At 39.8% G+C, this 19,567-nt stretch overlaps 1 protein-coding gene across 14 annotated transcripts in view; it reads left to right on the forward strand.

Moving 5' to 3' along the window:
* LOC105940793 (protocadherin gamma-C5) overlaps positions 1-19,567 on the forward strand; it is a 315,331-nt gene that overhangs the window by 47,540 nt on the left and 248,224 nt on the right. Inside the window, exon 1 of one of the 14 annotated variants that reach the window (XM_076873870.1) lies at positions 947-3,501. The exons of 10 other annotated variants lie outside the window; for them this stretch is intronic. In XM_076873870.1, coding sequence (XP_076729985.1) covers positions 1,099-3,501 — 2,403 coding nt within the window. In that variant the 5' untranslated portion in view covers positions 947-1,098. Of the gene's footprint in view, positions 1-946; positions 3,502-16,044; positions 18,527-19,567 lie in introns of those variants that run through there. 3 more of the 14 variants (XM_076873946.1, XM_076873925.1, XM_076873978.1) reach the window with 3 other exon arrangements.

Genomic DNA, 19,567 nt, shown 5'->3' on the forward strand with positions numbered 1-19,567 from the left:
ATCTTAAATGTTGTTGGTCTTTTATTTTTTTGAATACACATGGCAACAGCTTTAGTTCATTCCTACCTGCTTGAATTTTAGAAGTGGATGTAAGAGTTAATACCCTCACTAATCATGCACTTTATGCAACATATTTGTTTCTCTAAGTTTTACCTTATTCCGATGGTGATAGTGGAAAGTCATTGTTCTTTTTTCAGATATTTTAGGTTGTTTGTTAAAGAAACTCAATGAAACAAGTTATATGGAACATCCTTGAGCTACTAAAATTGATTCTGCTGTATATTATCCAAGGGTATCACTTATAATATTTGTTTTTGGCATTTTTGAATCAAATGTCTTTTTTTTCTATATGCAAAAAATGATGAAAAAAGAAAAGAAAAATGCAGCATTGATTGAATAAGTAAAGCAGTTTACATTAGGGCAATATTTGTGGTTCCCTTTTATTAATTTCTCAGGAACTTATTTTATGTCTGATGTAGAAATGGATACTAGAGGTCTTCCTTGAAGTGTGCTTGAGAGATGGTTGATAATGAATATAGTATATTGCCAAAATTCCTTAAGGTCTTTGATTTTGGCTCATGTGCACACAAGTTGCTTTCTATAGATTTAGTAACAGCCCTTGCAGATGGATTAGTATCGGTTTGAATTTGTAAGCAACTATAGCTCTTACTTGTCTTTTGCAGGATTACACATGGATTTGTTTTACATATGGTTTATTATTTCATTGAAAAGCGCACCACAGGTGGAAAAGGAAAAAAGAAGAAATCTGTATGAATGACCAAATAACACCGAAGTCTAGATTGTCATTATTTATATTGATTAATAAGGGCGTTATAACTCGAAGCTGGCCTCTTGTTTGGGTTTGCAGTGCTATAATTTAACGAAACTCTTGGTGTCACTGTGCACCAACAAAGACAGGAGGTCTCTATTCTTCATCTATTCTTTTCTGCCATTGCGAAGCCTTATTTTGGTGTAGCGTGTCTAGGTTGAGGGCATTACAAAAGGCAAACGCTGGGATTATTTAGAATATTCAAAAAGAGCACTATTTTTGATCACTTTCAAGGAATTTTCCAGGAAAGGATTAAACCTTATTCGATCATGGGAAGTGCAGTATACGGAAGATTGGCTATGAATTGCTATTGTGTGGTTTTCCTTTTCGTGGCCTTGCATTTCGCCCATGGAGACGTGAGCTACACTATCGCAGAGGAAATGAAAGGCGGATTTGTGATAGGGAATATCGCCAAAGATCTGGGTCTTGGGATTGCGACTCTTTCCTCGCGTAAAGCCCGAATTGACGCAGACAGAGACGATAAAAGGTATTGTGACATTAATCTGAGCACCGGAGATTTGACTGTCAGTGACAGGATCGACAGGGAAAGTCTTTGTGGTAAAAAAGCCAGCTGCGTTTTAAAAGAGGAGCTTGTGCTGGAAAACCCTTTAGAGCTTCATCGCATCAGTATTCATGTGCAAGATATAAATGATAACGCGCCAGAGTTTAGTGAGGATCTGATTTCATTTGAAATAACAGAATCGGCAGTCAAAGGAGCGAGATTTTTACTTACGGAAGCCCGCGATGCCGACATAGGCACAAACGCTGTGCAACGGTACAATTTACAAAACAATGAGCATTTCACCATTAATGTAAATACAGATGTTAGTGGAAGGAAACATTCCGAATTGGTTTTGTTAAAAGAACTAGACCGAGAAAAAGCGAAAGAGCTGAAATTAGTGCTTACAGCTGTAGATGGTGGATCTCCTCAGAGATCAGGTACTGCGATTATTCGCATCACTGTGCTGGACGCTAATGATAACGCACCAGTGTTCACCCAGGCCGTTTATGAAGCCAGTGTGCCTGAAAACTCTCTTTTAGATACCGTAGTGGTTACAGTGAGCGCAACCGATGCAGACACTGGCCCAAATGGTGATATTACATATAACTTCGATCATGTCTCTGATGAGCATGCATCTTTGTTTTCACTGAATCATAAGACAGGAGAGGTAAAAGTTATCGGGTCACTTGATTATGAAACGGAGACTTCAATAGAGCTGCGAGTAAGAGCAAAGGACGGACCGGGTCTTACCTCTTATTGTACAGTAGTTATAGATATAACTGATGTCAATGACAACCCACCAGCCATCAATTTGAAATCACTAACTAACCCCATACCTGAGAACGTGCCACCTGGTACAGAGGTGGGCATCATTAACGTGCAGGACAGAGATTCTGAGAATAACCGACAGGTCCGCTGCTCCATCCAGCAGGGTGTCCCCTTTAAGTTGGTTCCTTCTATTAAAAACTATTATTCTCTGGTGACCACAGGAGAACTGGACCGTGAACTAGTATCTGATTACAACATTACAATCACTGCCACTGACGAGGGCTCTCCACCTCTGTCCTCTTCTAAAAGTGTTCAGTTATCTGTAGCTGACATCAACGACAACCCACCTGTGTTTGAGGAACAGTCGTACAACGCATATGTGAGTGAGAATAACAAACCGGGCTCCACTTTATGTTCCGTTAGTGCTCGAGACCCCGACTGGAGACAGAACGGTACAGTGGTTTATTCTCTGTTAGCTGGTGAGGTGAACGGTGCCCCAGTGTCCTCCTATCTGTCTGTGAACGGAGACACGGGTGTGATCCACTCTGTGAGGTCGTTTGATTATGAACAGTTCAGGAGTTTTAAAGTCCATGTGATGGCCAGAGACAACGGTTCTCCTCCTCTCAGCAGCAACGTGACCGTGAGTGTGTTCATCTCAGATGTGAATGACAACTCTCCTCAGATCCTCTACCCCTCCCCAGAGGGCAACTCCTTCATGACCGAGCTGGTCCCCAAAGCTGCACACGGAGGCTCTCTGGTGTCCAAAGTGATCGCGGTGGACGCAGACTCCGGACAGAACGCCTGGCTGTCCTATCATATAGTCAAATCCACTGATCCAGGACTTTTTACTATTAGTGTCCACAGCGGAGAGATCAGGACACAGCGGGACATTTCTGAATCTGACAGCATGAAACAGAACCTTGTAGTGGCAGTGAAAGATAACGGACAGCCCTCTCTGTCTGCCACCTGTTCCATGTATTTACTTATTTCTGATAACTTGGCGGAGGTGCCAGAACTGAAGGATCTGTCTTATAATGAGAACAATTCCAAACTGACGTCTTATCTGATCATTGCACTGGTGTCTGTCTCCACGTTTTTTCTGACTTTCATCATCATCATCTTGGGTTTGAGGTTTTGTCGCAGGAGAAAGCCCAGACTGTTGTTTGATGGAGCAGTTGCCATCCCCAGCGGTTATCTCCCTCCTAATTACGCAGATGTTGATGGCACAGGAACTTTACACAGCACTTACAATTATGATGCGTACCTGACCACGGGATCTAGAACCAGTGACTTTAAGTTTGTGACATCATACAATGACAACACGCTGCCTGCTGACCAGACTCTGAAGAAAAGTCCATCAGACTTTGCTGATGTTTTTGGAGACTGTGGTGGTTCTCCTGAGGTAAGGGTGTCAAATGTTCGATAAATTATTTTAACAGATAAAACGTTCACTCTTTCCTCCAGTCAATCTTTTTTCGCTTTTTCTGAAATCCCGTTATAGTATTTATCACACTTTGCCTGTTGCCTCTGACATTATTTTTACTGCTACTTTTGAAGGGAAAGTTTCTTGATGTTGTTGAAATCATTTTCTCCTGGTTTTGTTTTAATGGGTTGCTGTCTTTACGGTCCTCTACATCAACGAAAAGTTTACATTTTGACATAGGGGAAAATTAGTATGTCTTACAAAAGCAAGTATTAGTTTTACAAAAACAAGTCGTGATAGCACTATTGTGTTTAGACACGCGCCCCCTTTGTTTCAGCTTTTCTGTTTCTTTTGTCATCGTATATTACGCAGATCTTCCCATGATCTAATTTTAAAAGTGCAGTCGCTCACATGTTATCTACAGTTGCTTCCTAATGTACACATGCTGTTCAGATTCGAGTCTTCGTGTGTAACATATTCTCAAAGTTTCTTTTGAACTTGTTTTCTTGTGTTTAAACCTACATATATATATGAGCTAAATAATATGTCACCCATATTTTAGCAAACCATTTGTGACCCGAGGTATGCACCCATTTCAATAGGGATTAGCCGTAGGCATACAGTCAGTTTACAGGGTTTTTAATTCTAATACAAAATAAAATCTTTCTAAACATGTAACAGTAGCACCCAAAACAATTAAAAGCTCTACTTTATTAAATACATTTAAAACTATAAAATTGTACGATTGTAAGTGGAAGACAGGATAAGCGCTGCGGGGAATCTATTAAAAACTAGTCACTCTTACAATGAAAGACAAACAAATAAACAAAATAAACAAACAACCACAACCGTCAAAATAGTCCTCAGCGCTTTGCTGTCAAGTTAAACCAGTTTTAAAACAAATTATCTGTAATTCGTAACAGGACATCACTTGCACAGAAAAATCTACCTCAGAAGGAATATCCCCCCACTTCTCTTCATGTATGTGTTTCAGTTACCTGTCTCCAGGTTAGGGTCGCACCCTAATAAGTATTGGCAAGCGGAGGCGGAGTCCGCTAAAAGTTTCTCCATAGGAATAAAACAGTGTTTTCCTCCTAAAGCTGTAAATAACTTTAAACCTCTACCAAACTACCAAAACTCAAGCGGAACATTTTCTGTGACCTACCACTCATATACAAGGCTATGGACCCACATCTAGCCTTCACTGAAAAGTTAAAAAAGAGAAACAACACGGCTTAGACCAGGGAGTCACACAGCTCCAGGTTCACACAAGAGATCGACTAATTACCTGCACCTGCCCCAGCCCCGCCTCCCAGGGTCGGTTCCCAGACTCAGGTCACACCTCTCACACCTTTGTCAAGTTGCTTTCACGAATAGTGGAAGTGCAGGTCTTTGTTTAACTTTCTCCTCTTTCTTTTCTTTTCTTTTTTCAAATGTTGCAATTATTGACTTACATGTTCACATTTTTATTGGAACTGATCACAGAGGTAAAGTTCTTGAATATTATAAAACGTTGTGGCCGTTAAAATCTTCTTGCTTTTCCTTCTCGAGTCTCTGTTCTGATACAGAAATGTCAATTGAGATTAATGTTTAATTTAAATATTTCGAAAATTACTCAAGCATTTTTAGTAGCTTAAAAAACAAATAAAAACAAAACTATTTCTGTAGTTTGAAGCATTTTTAACGCTTTCCCGTCTACAAACATTTAATTGTTTTTCAAAAGTTATCATGTAAATCGTGGCCACACATTTTCGGTGAACACAGATATTTAAACTTTAATTTGTATCACATTTTGTATACAATAATGATCTAAACGTTTGCAGATATGAGTTTTCATCGGCAGCATTGCTCAGTATACAGCGACCTTTCGGATTAATGCAATTTTTATTTCTTTTTTTTTTATCTGTCTGCACACTTCAATATACACTTTTACTTTTAAATTAAGGTTCAACGTTCGTCCATAAACGCTTCCATGCGCCTTGTACAGGGCTGCTGCTCAATGCAATCTTTAAATTAGACTCACGATGTCGCTGTCCACCTTGCCTATCTTAAAATCCACACCTATTTGTCGAGGCAAAATGTGTTTTAATGTGCTGCAGTTGGTCATCGAAGGACACGCAGACGTGGTTTTAGATTGTGCTGATTTTGGCTTAAATAATATTTGTGTGTTTGTTGTATTCCTGCGCATTACAGAGGAAAGATATACATGTCATGATGGTTAACGCGACATTTGGAATACACACCCTTGTCGTTGCTTTACTCTTCTTTTGTTTGTATTTTGTCAGCGGGGATATAAGCTACTCTTTTACAGAGGAAATGCGACACGGGACTGTGATCGGAAATATCGCCAAAGACCTCGGCATCGACGCAAATACACTATCTCTTCGAAAGGCTCGTATTGATACTGAAGGAAGCGACAAACGATTCTGTGAAATAAACCTCCGTAACGGAGATCTGATTGTTGCCGAAAGGATTGACAGAGAGGGCCTGTGTGGAGACAAAGCATCCTGCGTTTTAAAACAAGAACTCATGTTGGAAAATCCATTAGAACTGCAGCGAATCAGCCTACATGTCCAGGATATAAATGACAACTCCCCACAGTTTGATAAGAATTTGATCCATATAGATATTAGAGAATCTGCGTCAAAAGGTGCTCGTTTTCCAATAGAAGAAGCGCACGATGCCGACATAGGTAAAAATTCAGTTCAATCATACAACCTACAAACGAATGAAAATTTTTTCCTTGGAGTTGGAACCAATTCTGTGGAACTTGTTCTTAACAAAGAGCTCGATCGTGAAACATTACAAGAAATTAATCTACTTCTGACCGCTTTAGATGGTGGTTCCCCTCAAAGATCAGGTACCGTGGTCATTCACATTACTGTTTTGGACGCTAATGATAACGTGCCAGTGTTTAGCCAGGCCGTTTATAAAGCCAGTCTGTCAGAAAACTCTCCCATGGGTACTGTTGTGCTGACAGTAAAAGCAAATGATGCAGATGATGGACTAAATGGAGAAGTTACATATGATTTTGGACACGTTTCAGAAGACGTTAAGTCAATATTTGCCATAGATTATAAAACAGGGGATATAAAATTGTCCGCCACAGTTGATTATGAAACAGTGAGATCGTTTGAGCTTCGCATAACTGCGAAAGATGGTTTAGGATTAACTTCCTATGCTAAAGTCATAATAGATGTTACTGATGTGAATGACAACCCACCTGTAATATATCTAAAGTCACTGTCGAACCCCATACCCGAACACTTGTCACCTGGTACAGAGGTGGGCATCATTAACGTGCAGGACAGAGATTCGGAGAATAACCGACAGGTCCGCTGCTCCATCCAGCAGGGTGTCCCCTTTAAGTTGGTTCCTTCTATTAAAAACTATTATTCTCTGGTGACCACAGGGCAACTAGACCGCGAATTAGTTTCCAATTACAACATTACAATCACTGCCACTGACGATGGCTCTCCACCTCTGTCCTCTTCTAAAAGTGTTCAGTTATCTGTAGCTGACATCAACGACAACCCGCCTGTGTTTGATGAGCAGTCGTACAGCGCATATGTGAGTGAGAATAACAAACCGGGCTCCACTTTATGTTCCGTTAGTGCTCGAGACCCCGACTGGAGACAGAACGGTACAGTAGTTTATTCTCTGTTAGCTGGTGAGGTGAACGGTGCCCCGGTGTCCTCCTATCTGTCTGTGAACGGAGACACGGGTGTGATCCACGCTGTGAGGTCGTTTGATTATGAACAGTTCAAGAGCTTCAAAGTCCATGTGATGGCCAGAGACAACGGTTCTCCTCCTCTCAGCAGCAACGTGACCGTGAGTGTGTTCATCTCAGATCTGAATGACAACTCTCCTCAGATCCTCTACCCCTCCCCAGAGGGCAACTCCTTCATGACCGAGCTGGTCCCCAAAGCTGCACACGGAGGCTCTCTGGTGTCCAAAGTGATCGCGGTGGACGCGGACTCCGGACAGAACGCCTGGCTGTCCTATCAAATAGTCAAATCCACTGATCCGGGACTTTTTACAATTGGTGTCCACAGTGGAGAGATCAGGACACAGCGGGACATTTCTGAATCTGACAGCATGAAACAGAACCTTGTAGTGGCAGTGAAAGATAACGGGCAGCCCTCTCTGTCTGCCACCTGTTCCATGTATTTACTTATTTCTGATAACTTGGCGGAGGTGCCAGAACTGAAAGACATCTCTCATAATGAGAACAATTCCAAACTGACCTTTTATCTGATCATTGCGCTGGTGTCTGTCTCCACGTTTTTTCTGACTTTCATCATCATCATCCTGGGTTTGAGGTTTTGTCGCAGGAGAAAGCCCAGACTGTTGTTTGATGGAGCAGTTGCCATCCCCAGCGGTTATCTCCCTCCTAATTACGCAGATGTTGATGGCACAGGAACTTTACGCAGTGCTTACAATTATGACGCTTATCTAACCACAGGTTCAAGAACCAGTGACTTTAAGTTTGTGACATCATACAATGACAACACGCTGCCTGCTGACCAGACTCTGAAGAAAAGTCCATCAGACTTTGCTGATGTTTTTGGAGATTCTTTGGAGACTCTGGAGGTAGGAGGACATGTTTTTGAACTAGGCTCTTGTGTTCATGTCTTCCAGCCTTACTAATTCATATCAACTTTTTTCCACCACCAAATACCATATTAAATAACCAGTTTAATGGGGTAGTATGACACCAGGCAGATTATGCTCCTGAAATTTGCTTTTTAATTCAAAATGGACAAATTAATACCCCTAAACTGAGTTTGTGTTCTCTTAAAATCAAAAGAAAAATGTTAAGAGGACTATAAACGTTTCTGGAACATGCAGTTATAATTTCTTACGCTGTGTGGCTTCTGGCTGGATTATTTTATGCATAAGAACAATTAAATTTTAGTTGAAGAGGATAGGATATGGTTTCTATAGAGATTATATTCCATCTTCGATTAAATGTTAAGCATACTTATCTAAACACTTAACTGACTTTTCAGTGTTCTCTATGAACATCACACTGCTTGTTAAGTTGTCTGTTAAAGTTACTACTGAATGTAAATTGGATTCATAATTGCTTCATATGCACCTGAGACATGAGATTTGGTTGACTTTGGAGTTTGGATTTTTCATGTGTTACAACTGCAGTCTGCCGACCAGACTCTGAGGAAAAGTCCATCAGAGTTTGTAAATTATTTGGTTGATAACGGGATTCCCTAAAAGTAGGGCCCTGTTATGTTTTTGTCATTGATGACACATCTTTATAATTCTCTATTGATCTGAACTCTCTGACTTTATACAACCATTTAGATGATCCTCTAGAATAGTGTTCTGGAATCATTTCATGGTGTTTATTAATTTGATGTTTTGTTTATCCTCTCTGCTGAGAAAGTTAAGAGGTTATGAGACAAGTTTTTAATATGCATCTACATTAGAGTCTTATTTGCAGGAGCAGTTTTCAAATACATATGAGAGAAATCATTCTTAAATTACTGAATATTTGATATTCCAACATGTGTTTTTATAGTATAATATTCTTAATTAGATTCCTAGTACTGAGGCATTATTCCTATTCTTCACTATACTAAATCTATTTTCAAGGGTTACGTTTTGTTAAGATTTCACAAATACAAGGTCTCTGTTGTTTTAAATAGGCTCTCCCTGTATTTATTTATTTGAAATCCACCCAGTTAAAAGCTATTTGTTCATGCTTTGATCATCCCTGAAGAAAAAAATAGCTCCTGATCCACAAAGTATGTTAGGTGTTGTGCTAGTTTTTCATTTCTTGGTTATATATGACATGTACATACAGCAACAGCCATTTCAAAATTGTTCTATTGATTTAGTCTTATAACCTAACTCACCACGCAGTGGTCATATAATTGAACTTAGTCTATACAATCAAATATTGTAGTAGCTTCAAAATGGCTTACGAAGTCTTTTGTTTCCAGGCCACTGGCCTTAACAGTATTACAGTATACAATTGCTATTGGCTGCATAAATGCTCATAGCAAATATTTAGGGGTAGTTTTTTATGCCTTGCCAATTTAAAGTCTTTACATGCCAAAATTGGCTTTTGATGATTACTCAGTCATCCAGTATTCACTTTTGTAACAGCAGGTGCATAAAAGTTCTGACCTCTGAGGGTACAATGAGTTGGGTCAAAATGATGCCATTATCAGTGGTGTTACCTGACTTTGTGTAAAGTCTCAATTTTCACCCAAATGACTAATCACTGCAATGCAGATGAAGCTGAACTATCAGTGCATTAGTTTTTCATAGTTTTATGCTACAAATAAAGTGCAATAATTGTATTCCTCTATATTTTTCTCTATTCTGTAACCTCTAACTAAGAGAACAAATTAAAAACAACAAATGCATAATTCCAGTATCAGCATGCAATACTTTAAGAATGCACAGTCTTGTCTGGTGGTTGGAGAACTATAAGACAATGCAAACTGCTAAATAATATAATTTCAAATCACATGCTGAAAGTTAATCCCTGTTGGAATTCTCAATAGGAGCTTTTCCTTTTCTACTCAGTGACCAACCCTGACATTCAGACCACTGAATAGCACTGGTGCTGTTAAATAATACTTTGATGTTGTGAAACGTTTATTTTTTTATACATATAAACTGGTAAGTTATGATGTTACACCAAAATCTTGCATAGGAAGGTTTTCATCATTAACAGCACAGGGGGAAAAAAAAACAAACATACAAAATTCTTAACTCATCCCAGACCTGCAGACATTATTTTACTGTCTAATGCTTGGTGTTTTTACATTAGGTTATTACCAGACATTGAGTGAGACAATCTTTGTTTACTAAGAAAAGAAGATACTTAAATTATTACAAGATCTAATCTCTCTTGGTAATTTAAGATTTACAAAAAATAAGGATGTATTTCTCTAACTTGTCGGTCTTTTATTTTTTGAATACACATGGCAACAGCTTTAGTTCATTCCTACCTGCTTGAATTTAGAAGTGGATGTAAGAGTTAATACCCGCACAAATCATAAACTTTATGTGAGATATTTGTTTCTCTAAGGCATTACCTTATTCCGATGGTAATAGTGGAAAGTCATTGTTCTTTGTCGAGATATTTTAGCTTGTTTGTTAAATAAATTCAATGAAACAAGTTATATGGAACATCCTTGAGCTACTAAATTTGATTCTGCTGTATATTATCCAAGGGTATCACTTATAATATTTGTTTTTGGCATTTTTGAATCAAATGTCTTATGTTTCTATACACAAAATTGATTAAAAAATAAAAAAAAAAGTGAGGCATTGATTGAATAAGTAAAGCAGTTTACATTAGGGCAATATTTGTGGTTCCCTTTTATTAATTTCTCAGGAACTTATTTTATGTCTGATGTAGAAATGGATACTAGAGGTCTTCCTTGAAGTGTACTTGAGAGATGGTTGATAATGAATATAGTATATTGCCACTATTCCTTAAGGTCTTTGATTTTGGCTCATGTGCACACAAGTTGCTTTCTATAGATTTAGTAACAGCCCTTGCAGATGGATTAGTATCGGTTTGAATTTGTAAGCAACTATAGCTCTTACTTGTCTTTTGCAGGATTACACATGGATTTGTTAAACATATGGTTTATTATTTCATTGAAAGGCGCACCACAGGTGGAAAAGGAAAAAAGAAGAAATCTGTATGATTGACCAAATAACACCGAAGTCTAGATTGTCATTATTTATATTGATTAATAAGGGCGTTATAACTCGAAGCTGGCCTCTTGTTTGGGTTTGCAGTGCTATAATTTAACGAAACTCTTGGTGTCACTGTGCACCAACAAAGACAGGAGGTCTCTATTCTTCATCTATTCTTTTCTGCCATTGCGAAGCCTTATTTTGGTGTAGCGTGTCTAGGTTGAGGGCATTACAAAAGGCAAACGCTGGGATTATTTAGAATATTCAAAAAGAGCACTATTTTTGATCACTTTCAAGGAATTTTCCAGGAAAGGATTAAACCTTATTCGATCATGGGAAGTGCAGTATACGGAAGATTGGCTATGAATTGCTATTGTGTGGTTTTCCTTTTCGTGGCCTTGCATTTCGCCCATGGAGACGTAAGCTACACTATCGCAGAGGAGATGAAAGGCGGATTTGTGATAGGGAATATCGCCAAAGATCTGGGTCTTGGGATGGCGACTCTTTCCTCGCGTAAAGCCCGCATTGACACAGACAGAGACGATAAAAGGTATTGTGACATTAATCTGAGCACCGGAGATTTGACTGTCAGTGACAGGATCGACAGGGAAAGTCTTTGTGGTAAAAAAGCCAGCTGCGTTTTAAAAGAGGAGCTTGTGCTGGAAAACCCTTTAGAGCTTCATCGCATCAGTATTCATGTGCAAGATATAAATGATAACGCGCCAGAGTTTAGTGAGGATCTGATTTCATTTGAAATAAGAGAATCGGCAGACAAAGGAGAGAGATTTTTACTTACGGAAGCCCGCGATGCCGACATAGGCACAAACGCTGTGCAACGGTACAATTTACAAAACAATGAGCATTTCACCATTAATGTAAATACAGATGTTAGTGGAAGGAAACATTCCGAATTGGTTTTGTTAAAAGAACTAGACCGAGAAAAAGCGAAAGAGCTGAAATTAGTGCTTACAGCTGTAGATGGTGGATCTCCTCAGAGATCAGGTACTGCGATTATTCGCATCACTGTGTTGGATGCTAATGATAACGCCCCAGTGTTCAGCCAGGCCGTTTATGAAGCCAGTGTGCCTGAAAACTCTCTTTTAGATACCGTAGTGGTTACAGTGAGCGCAACCGATGCAGACACTGGCCCAAATGGTGATATTACATATAACTTCGATCATGTCTCTGATGAGCATGCATCTTTGTTTTCACTGAATCATAAGACAGGAGAGGTAAAAGTTATCGGGTCACTTGATTATGAAACGGAGACTTCAATAGAGCTGCGAGTAAGAGCAAAGGACGGACCGGGTCTTACCTCTTATTGTACAGTAGTTATAGATATAACTGATGTCAATGACAACCCACCAGCCATCAATTTGAAATCACTAACTAACCCCATACCTGAGAACGTGCCACCTGGTACAGAGGTGGGCATCATTAACGTGCAGGACAGAGATTCTGAGAATAACCGACAGGTCCGTTGCTCCATCCAGCAGGGTGTCCCCTTTAAGTTGGTTCCGTCTATTAAAAACTATTATTCTCTGGTGACCACAGGACAACTGGACCGTGAACTAGTATCTGATTACAACATTACAATAACTGCCACTGACGAGGGCTCTCCACCTCTGTCCTCTTCTAAAAGTGTTCAGTTATCTGTAGCTGACATTAATGACAACCCACCTGTGTTTGAGGAACAGTCGTACAACGCATATGTGAGTGAGAATAACAAACCTGGCTCCACTTTATGTTCCGTTAGTGCTCGAGACCCCGACTGGAGACAGAACGGTACAGTGGTTTATTCTCTGTTAGCTGGTGAGGTGAACGGTGCCCCGGTGTCCTCCTATCTGTCTGTGAACGGAGACACGGGTGTGATCCACTCTGTGAGGTCGTTTGATTATGAACAGTTCAAGAGTTTTAAAGTCCACGTGATGGCCAGAGACAACGGTTCTCCTCCTCTCAGCAGCAACGTGACCGTGAGTGTGTTCATCTCAGATGTGAATGACAACTCTCCTCAGATCCTGTATCCCTCCCCGGAGGGCAATTCCTTCATGACCGAGCTGGTCCCCAAAGTTGCACACGGAGGCTCTCTGGTGTCCAAAGTGATCGCGGTGGACGCGGACTCCGGACAGAACGCCTGGCTGTCCTATCATATAGTCAAATCCACTGATCCGGGACTTTTTACTATTAGTGTCCACAGCGGAGAGATCAGGACACAGCGGGACATTTCTGAATCTGACAGCATGAAACAGAACCTTGTAGTGGCAGTGAAAGATAACGGACAGCCCTCTCTGTCTGCCACCTGTTCCATGTATTTACTCATTTCTGATAATTTGGCTGAGGTACCAGAACTGAAGGATCTGTCTTATAATGAGAACAATTCCAAACTGACCTCTTATCTGATCATCGCACTGGTGTCTGTGTCCACGTTTTTTCTGACTTTCATCATCATCATCCTGGGTTTGAGGTTTTGTCGCAGGAGAAAGCCCAGACTGTTGTTTGATGGAGCAGTTGCCATCCCCAGCGGTTATCTCCCTCCTAATTACGCAGATGTTGATGGCACAGGAACTTTACGCAGCACTTACAATTATGATGCGTACCTGACCACAGGTTCAAGAACCAGTGACTTTAAGTTTGTGACATCATACAATGACAACACGCTGCCTGCTGACCAGACTCTGAAGAAAAGTCCATCAGACTTTGCTGATGTTTTTGGAGATTGTGGTGGTTCTCCTGAGGTAAGGGTGTCAAATGTTCGATACATTATTTTAACAGATAAAACGTTCACTCTTTCCTCCAGTCAATCTTTTTTCGCTTTTTCTAAAATCCCGTTATAGTATTTATCACACTTTGCCTGTTGCCTCTGACATTATTTTTACTGCTACTTTTGAAGGGAAAGTTTCTTGATGTTGTTGAAATCATTTTCTCCTGGTTTTGTTTTGATGGGTTGCTGTCTTTACGGTCCTCTACATCAACGAAAAGTTTACATTTTGACATAGTGGAAAATTAGTATGTCTTACAAAAGCAAGTATTAGTTTTACAAAAACAAGTAGTGATAGCACTATTGTGTTTAGACACGCGCCCCCTTTGTTTCAGCTTTTCTGTTTCTTTTGTCATCGTATATTACGCAGATCTTCCCATGATCTAATTTTAGAAGTGCAGTCGCTCACATATTATCTACAGTTGCTTCCTAATGTACACATGCTCTTCAGATTCGAGTCTTCGTGTGTAACATATTCTCAAAGTTTCTTTTGAACTTGTTTTCTTGTGTTTAAACCTACATATATATGAGCTAAATAATATGTCACCCATATTTTAGCAAACCATTTGTGACCCGAGGTATGCATCCATTTCAATAGGGATTAGCCGTAGGCATACAGTCAGTTTACAGGGTTTTTAATGCTAATAAAAAATAAAATCTTTCTAAACATGTAACAGTAGCACCGAAAACAATTAAAAGCTCTACTTTATTAAATACATTTAAAACTATAAAATTGTACAATTGTAAGTGGAAGACAGGACAAGCGCTGCGGGGAATCTATTAAAAACTAGTCACTCTTACAATGAAAGACAAACAAATAAACAAAATAAACAAACAACCACAACCGTCAAAATAGTCCTCAGCGCTTTGCTGTCAAGTTAAACCAGTTTTAAAACAAATTATCTGTAATTTGTAACAGGACATCACTTGCACAGAAAAATCTACCTCAGAAGGAATATCCCCCCACTTCTCTTCATGTATGTGTTTCAGTTACCTGTCTCCAGGTTAGGGTCGCACCCTAATAAGTATCGGCAAGCGGAGGCGGAGTCCGCTAAAAGTTTCTCCATAGGAATAAAACAGTGTTTTCCTCCTAAAGCGGTAAATAACTTTAAACCTCTACCAAACTACCAAAACTCAAGCGGAACATTTTCTGTGACCTACCACTCCTATGGGACCCACATCTAGCCTTCATTGAAAAGTTAAAAAAGAGAAACAACACGGCTTAGACCAGGGAGTCACACAGCTCCAGGTTCACACAAGAGATCGACTAATTACCTGCACCTGCCCCAGCCCCGCCTCCCAGGGTCGGTTCCCAGACTCAGGTCACACCTCTCACACCTTTGTCACATTGCTTTCACGAATAGTGGAAGTGCAGGTCTTTGTTTAACTATCTCCTCTTTCTTTTCTTTTCTTTTTTCAAATGTTGCAATTATTGACTTACATGTTCACATTTTTATTGGAACTGATCACAGAGGTAAAGTTCTTGAATATTATAAAACGTTGTGGCCGTTAAAATCTTTTTGCTTTTCCTTCTCGAGTCTCTGTTCTGATACAGAAATGTCAATTGAGATTAATGTTTAATTTAAATATTTCGAAAATTACTCAAGCATTTTTAGTAGCTTAAAAAACAAATAAAAATAAAACTATTTCAGTAGTATGAAGCATTTTTAACACCGTTTACAAACATTTAATTGTTTTTCAAAAGTTATCATGTAAATCCTAGCCACACATTTTCAGTGAACACAGATATTTAAACTTTAATTTGTATCACATTTTGTATACAATAATGATCTAAACTTTTGCAGATATGAGTTTCCATCGGCAGCATTGCTCAGTATACAGCGACCTTTCGGATTAATGCATTTTTTTTTATCTGTCTGCACACTTCAATATACACTTTTACTTTTAAATTAAGGTTCAACGTTCGTCCATAAACGCTTCCATGCGCCTTGTACAGGGCTGCTGCTCAATGCAATTTTTAAATTAGACTCACGATGTCGCTGTCCACCTTGCCTATCTTAAAATCCACACCTATTTGTCGAGGCAGAATGTGTTCTAATGTGCTGCAGTTGGTCATCGAAGGACAGGCAGACGTGGTTTTAGATTGTGCTGATTTTGGCTTAAATAATATCTGTGTCTTTGCTGTATTCCTGCGCATTACAGAGGAAACATTTACATGTCAAGATGGTTAACGCGACATTTGGAATACACACCCTTGTCGTTGCTTTACCCTTCTTTTGTTTGTATTTTGTCAGCGGGGATATAAGCTACTCTTTTACAGAGGAAATGCGACACGGGACTGTGATCGGAAATATCGCCAAAGACCTCGGCATCGACGCAAATACACTATCTCTTCGAAAGGCTCGTATTGATACTGAAGGAAGCGACAAACGATTCTGTGAAATAAACCTCCGATACGGAGATCTGATTGTTGCCGAAAGGATTGACAGAGAGGGCCTGTGTGGAGACAAAGCATCCTGCGTTTTAAAACAAGAACTCATGTTGGAGAATCCATTAGAACTGCAGCGAATCAGCCTACATGTCCAGGATATAAATGACAACTCCCCACAGTTTAATAAGAATTTGATCCATATAGATATTAGTGAATCTGCGTCAAAAGGTGCTCGTTTTCCAATAGAAGAAGCGCACGATGCCGACATAGGTAAAAATTCAGTTCAATCATACAACCTACAGACGAATGAAAATTTTTTCCTTGGAGTTGGAACCAATTCTGTAGAACTTGTCCTTAACAAAGAGCTCGATCGTGAAACATTACAAGAAATCAATCTACTTCTGACCGCTTTAGATGGTGGTTCCCCTCAAAGATCAGGTACCGTGGTCATTCACATTACTGTTTTGGACGCTAATGATAACGTGCCAGTGTTTAGCCAGGCCGTTTATAAAGCCAGTCTGTCAGAAAACTCTCCCATGGGTACTGTTGTGCTGACAGTAAAAGCAATTGATGCAGATGAAGGACTAAATGGAGAAGTTACATATGACTTTGGACACGTTCCAGAAGACGTTAAGTCAATATTTGCCATAGATTATAAAACAGGGGATATAAAATTGTCCGCTACAGTTGATTATGAAACAGTGAGATTGTTTGAGCTTCGCATAACTGCGAAAGATGGTTTAGGATTAACTTCCTATGCTAAAGTCATAATAGATGTTACTGATGTGAATGACAACCCCCCTGTAATATATATAAAGTCACTGTCGAACCCCATACCCGAACACTTGTCACCTGGTACAGAGGTGGGCATAATTAACGTGCAGGACAGAGACTCTGAGAATAACCGACAGGTCCGCTGCTCCATCCAGCAGGGTGTCCCCTTTAAGTTGGTTCCTTCTATTAAAAACTATTATTCTCTGGTAACAACAGGACAACTGGACCGCGAACTACTGTCTGATTACAACATTACAATCACTGCCACTGACGAGGGCTCTCCACCTCTGTCGTCGACTAAAAGTGTTCAGTTATCTGTAGCTGACATCAACGACAACCCACCTGTGTTTGAGGAACAGTCGTACAGCGCATATGTGAGTGAGAATAACAAACCTGGCTCCACTTTATGTTCCGTTAGTGCTCGAGACCCCGACTGGAGACAGAATGGCACAGTGGTTTATTCTCTGTTAGCTGGTGAGGTGAACGGTGCCCCGGTGTCCTCCTATCTGTCTTTGAACGGAGACACGGGTGTGATCCACGCTGTGAGGTCGTTTGATTATGAACAGTTTAGGAGTTTTAAAGTCCACGTGATGGCCAGAGACAACGGTTCTCCTCCTCTCAGCAGCAACGTGACCCTGAGTGTTTTCATCTCAGATGTGAATGACAACTCTCCTCAGATCCTGTATCCCTCCCCGGAGGGCAACTCCTTCATGACCGAGCTGGTCCCCAAAGCTGCACACGGAGGCTCTCTGGTGTCCAAAGTGATCGCGGTGGACGCGGACTCCGGACAGAACGCCTGGCTGTCCTATCAAATAGTCAAATCCACTGATCCGGGACTTTTTACTATTGGTGTCCACAGCGGAGAGATCAGGACACAGCGGGACATTTCTGAATCTGACAGCATGAAACAGAACCTTGTAGTGGCAGTGAAAGATAACGGACAGCCCTCTCTGTCTGCCACCTGTTCCATGTATTTACTTATTTCTGATAACTTGGCTGAGGTGCCAGAACTGAAGGATCTGTCTTATAATGAGAGCAATTCCAAACTGACCTCTTATCTGATCATCGCGCTGGTGTCTGTGTCCACGTTTTTTCTGACTTTCATCATCATCATCCTGGGTTTGAGGTTTTGTCGTAGGAGAAAGCCCAGACTGTTGTTTGATGGAGCAGTTGCCATCCCCAGCGGTTATCTCCCTCCTAATTACACAGATGTTGATGGCACAGGAACTTTACGCAGCACTTACAACTATGACGCGTACCTGACCACAGGTTCAAGAACCAGTGACTTTAAGTTTGTGACATCATACAATGACAACACGCTGCCTGCTGACCAGACTCTGAAGAAAAGTCCATCAGACTTTGCTGATGTCTTTGGAGATTCTTTGGAGACTCCTGAGGTAGGAGGACATGTTTTTGAACTAGGCTCTTGTGTTCCTGTCTTCCAGCCTTACTAATTCATATCAACTTTTTTCCACCATCAAATACCATATTAAATAACCAGTTTAAAAGGGTAGTATGACACCAGGCAGATTATGCTCCTGAAATTTGGTTTTTAATTCAAAATCGACAAATTAAAGTTGAAGTTACTACTGAATGTAAATTGGATTCAGAATTGTTTCATATGCACCTGAGACATATGAGATTTGGTTGACTTTAGAATTTGGATTTTTCATGTGTTACAACTGCAGTCTGCTGACCAGACTCTGAGGAAAAGTCCACCAGAGTTTGTAAATTATTTGGTTAAGAACAAGATTTCCTAAAAGTAGGGCCCTGTTATGTTTTTGTGATTGATGACACATCTTTATAATTCTCTATTGATCTGAACTCTCTGACTTTATACAACCATTTAGATGATCCTCTAGAATAGTGTTCTGGTATCATTTCATGGTGTTTATTAATTTGATGTTAATGTTTTGTTTATCCTCTCTGCTCAGAAAGTTAAGAGGTTATGAGACAAGTTTTTAATATGCATCTACATTAGAGTCTTATTTGCAGGAGCAGTTTTCAAATACATATGAGAGAAATCATTCTTAAATTACTGAATATTTGATATTCCAACATGTGTTTTTATAGTATAATATTCTTAATTAGATTCCTAGTACTGAGGCATTATTCCTATTCTTCACTATACTAAATCTATTTTCAAGGGTTACGTTTTGTTAAGATTTCACAAATACAAGGTCTCTGTTGTTTTAAATAGGCTCTCCCTGTATTTATTTATTTGAAATCCACCCAGTTAAAAGCTATTTGTTCATGCTTTGATCATCCCTGAAGAAAAAAATAGCTCCTGATCCACAAAGTATGTTAGGTGTTGTGCTAGTTTTTCATTTCTTGGTTATATATGACATGTACATACAGCAACAGCCATTTCAAAATTGTTCTATTGATTTAGTCTTATAACCTAACTCACCACGCAGTGGTCATATAATTGAACTTAG

The sequence above is a fragment of the Maylandia zebra genome, linkage group LG2 (genome assembly GCF_041146795.1).
Source record: "Maylandia zebra isolate NMK-2024a linkage group LG2, Mzebra_GT3a, whole genome shotgun sequence".
Taxonomy (NCBI): Eukaryota; Metazoa; Chordata; class Actinopteri; order Cichliformes; family Cichlidae; genus Maylandia; species Maylandia zebra.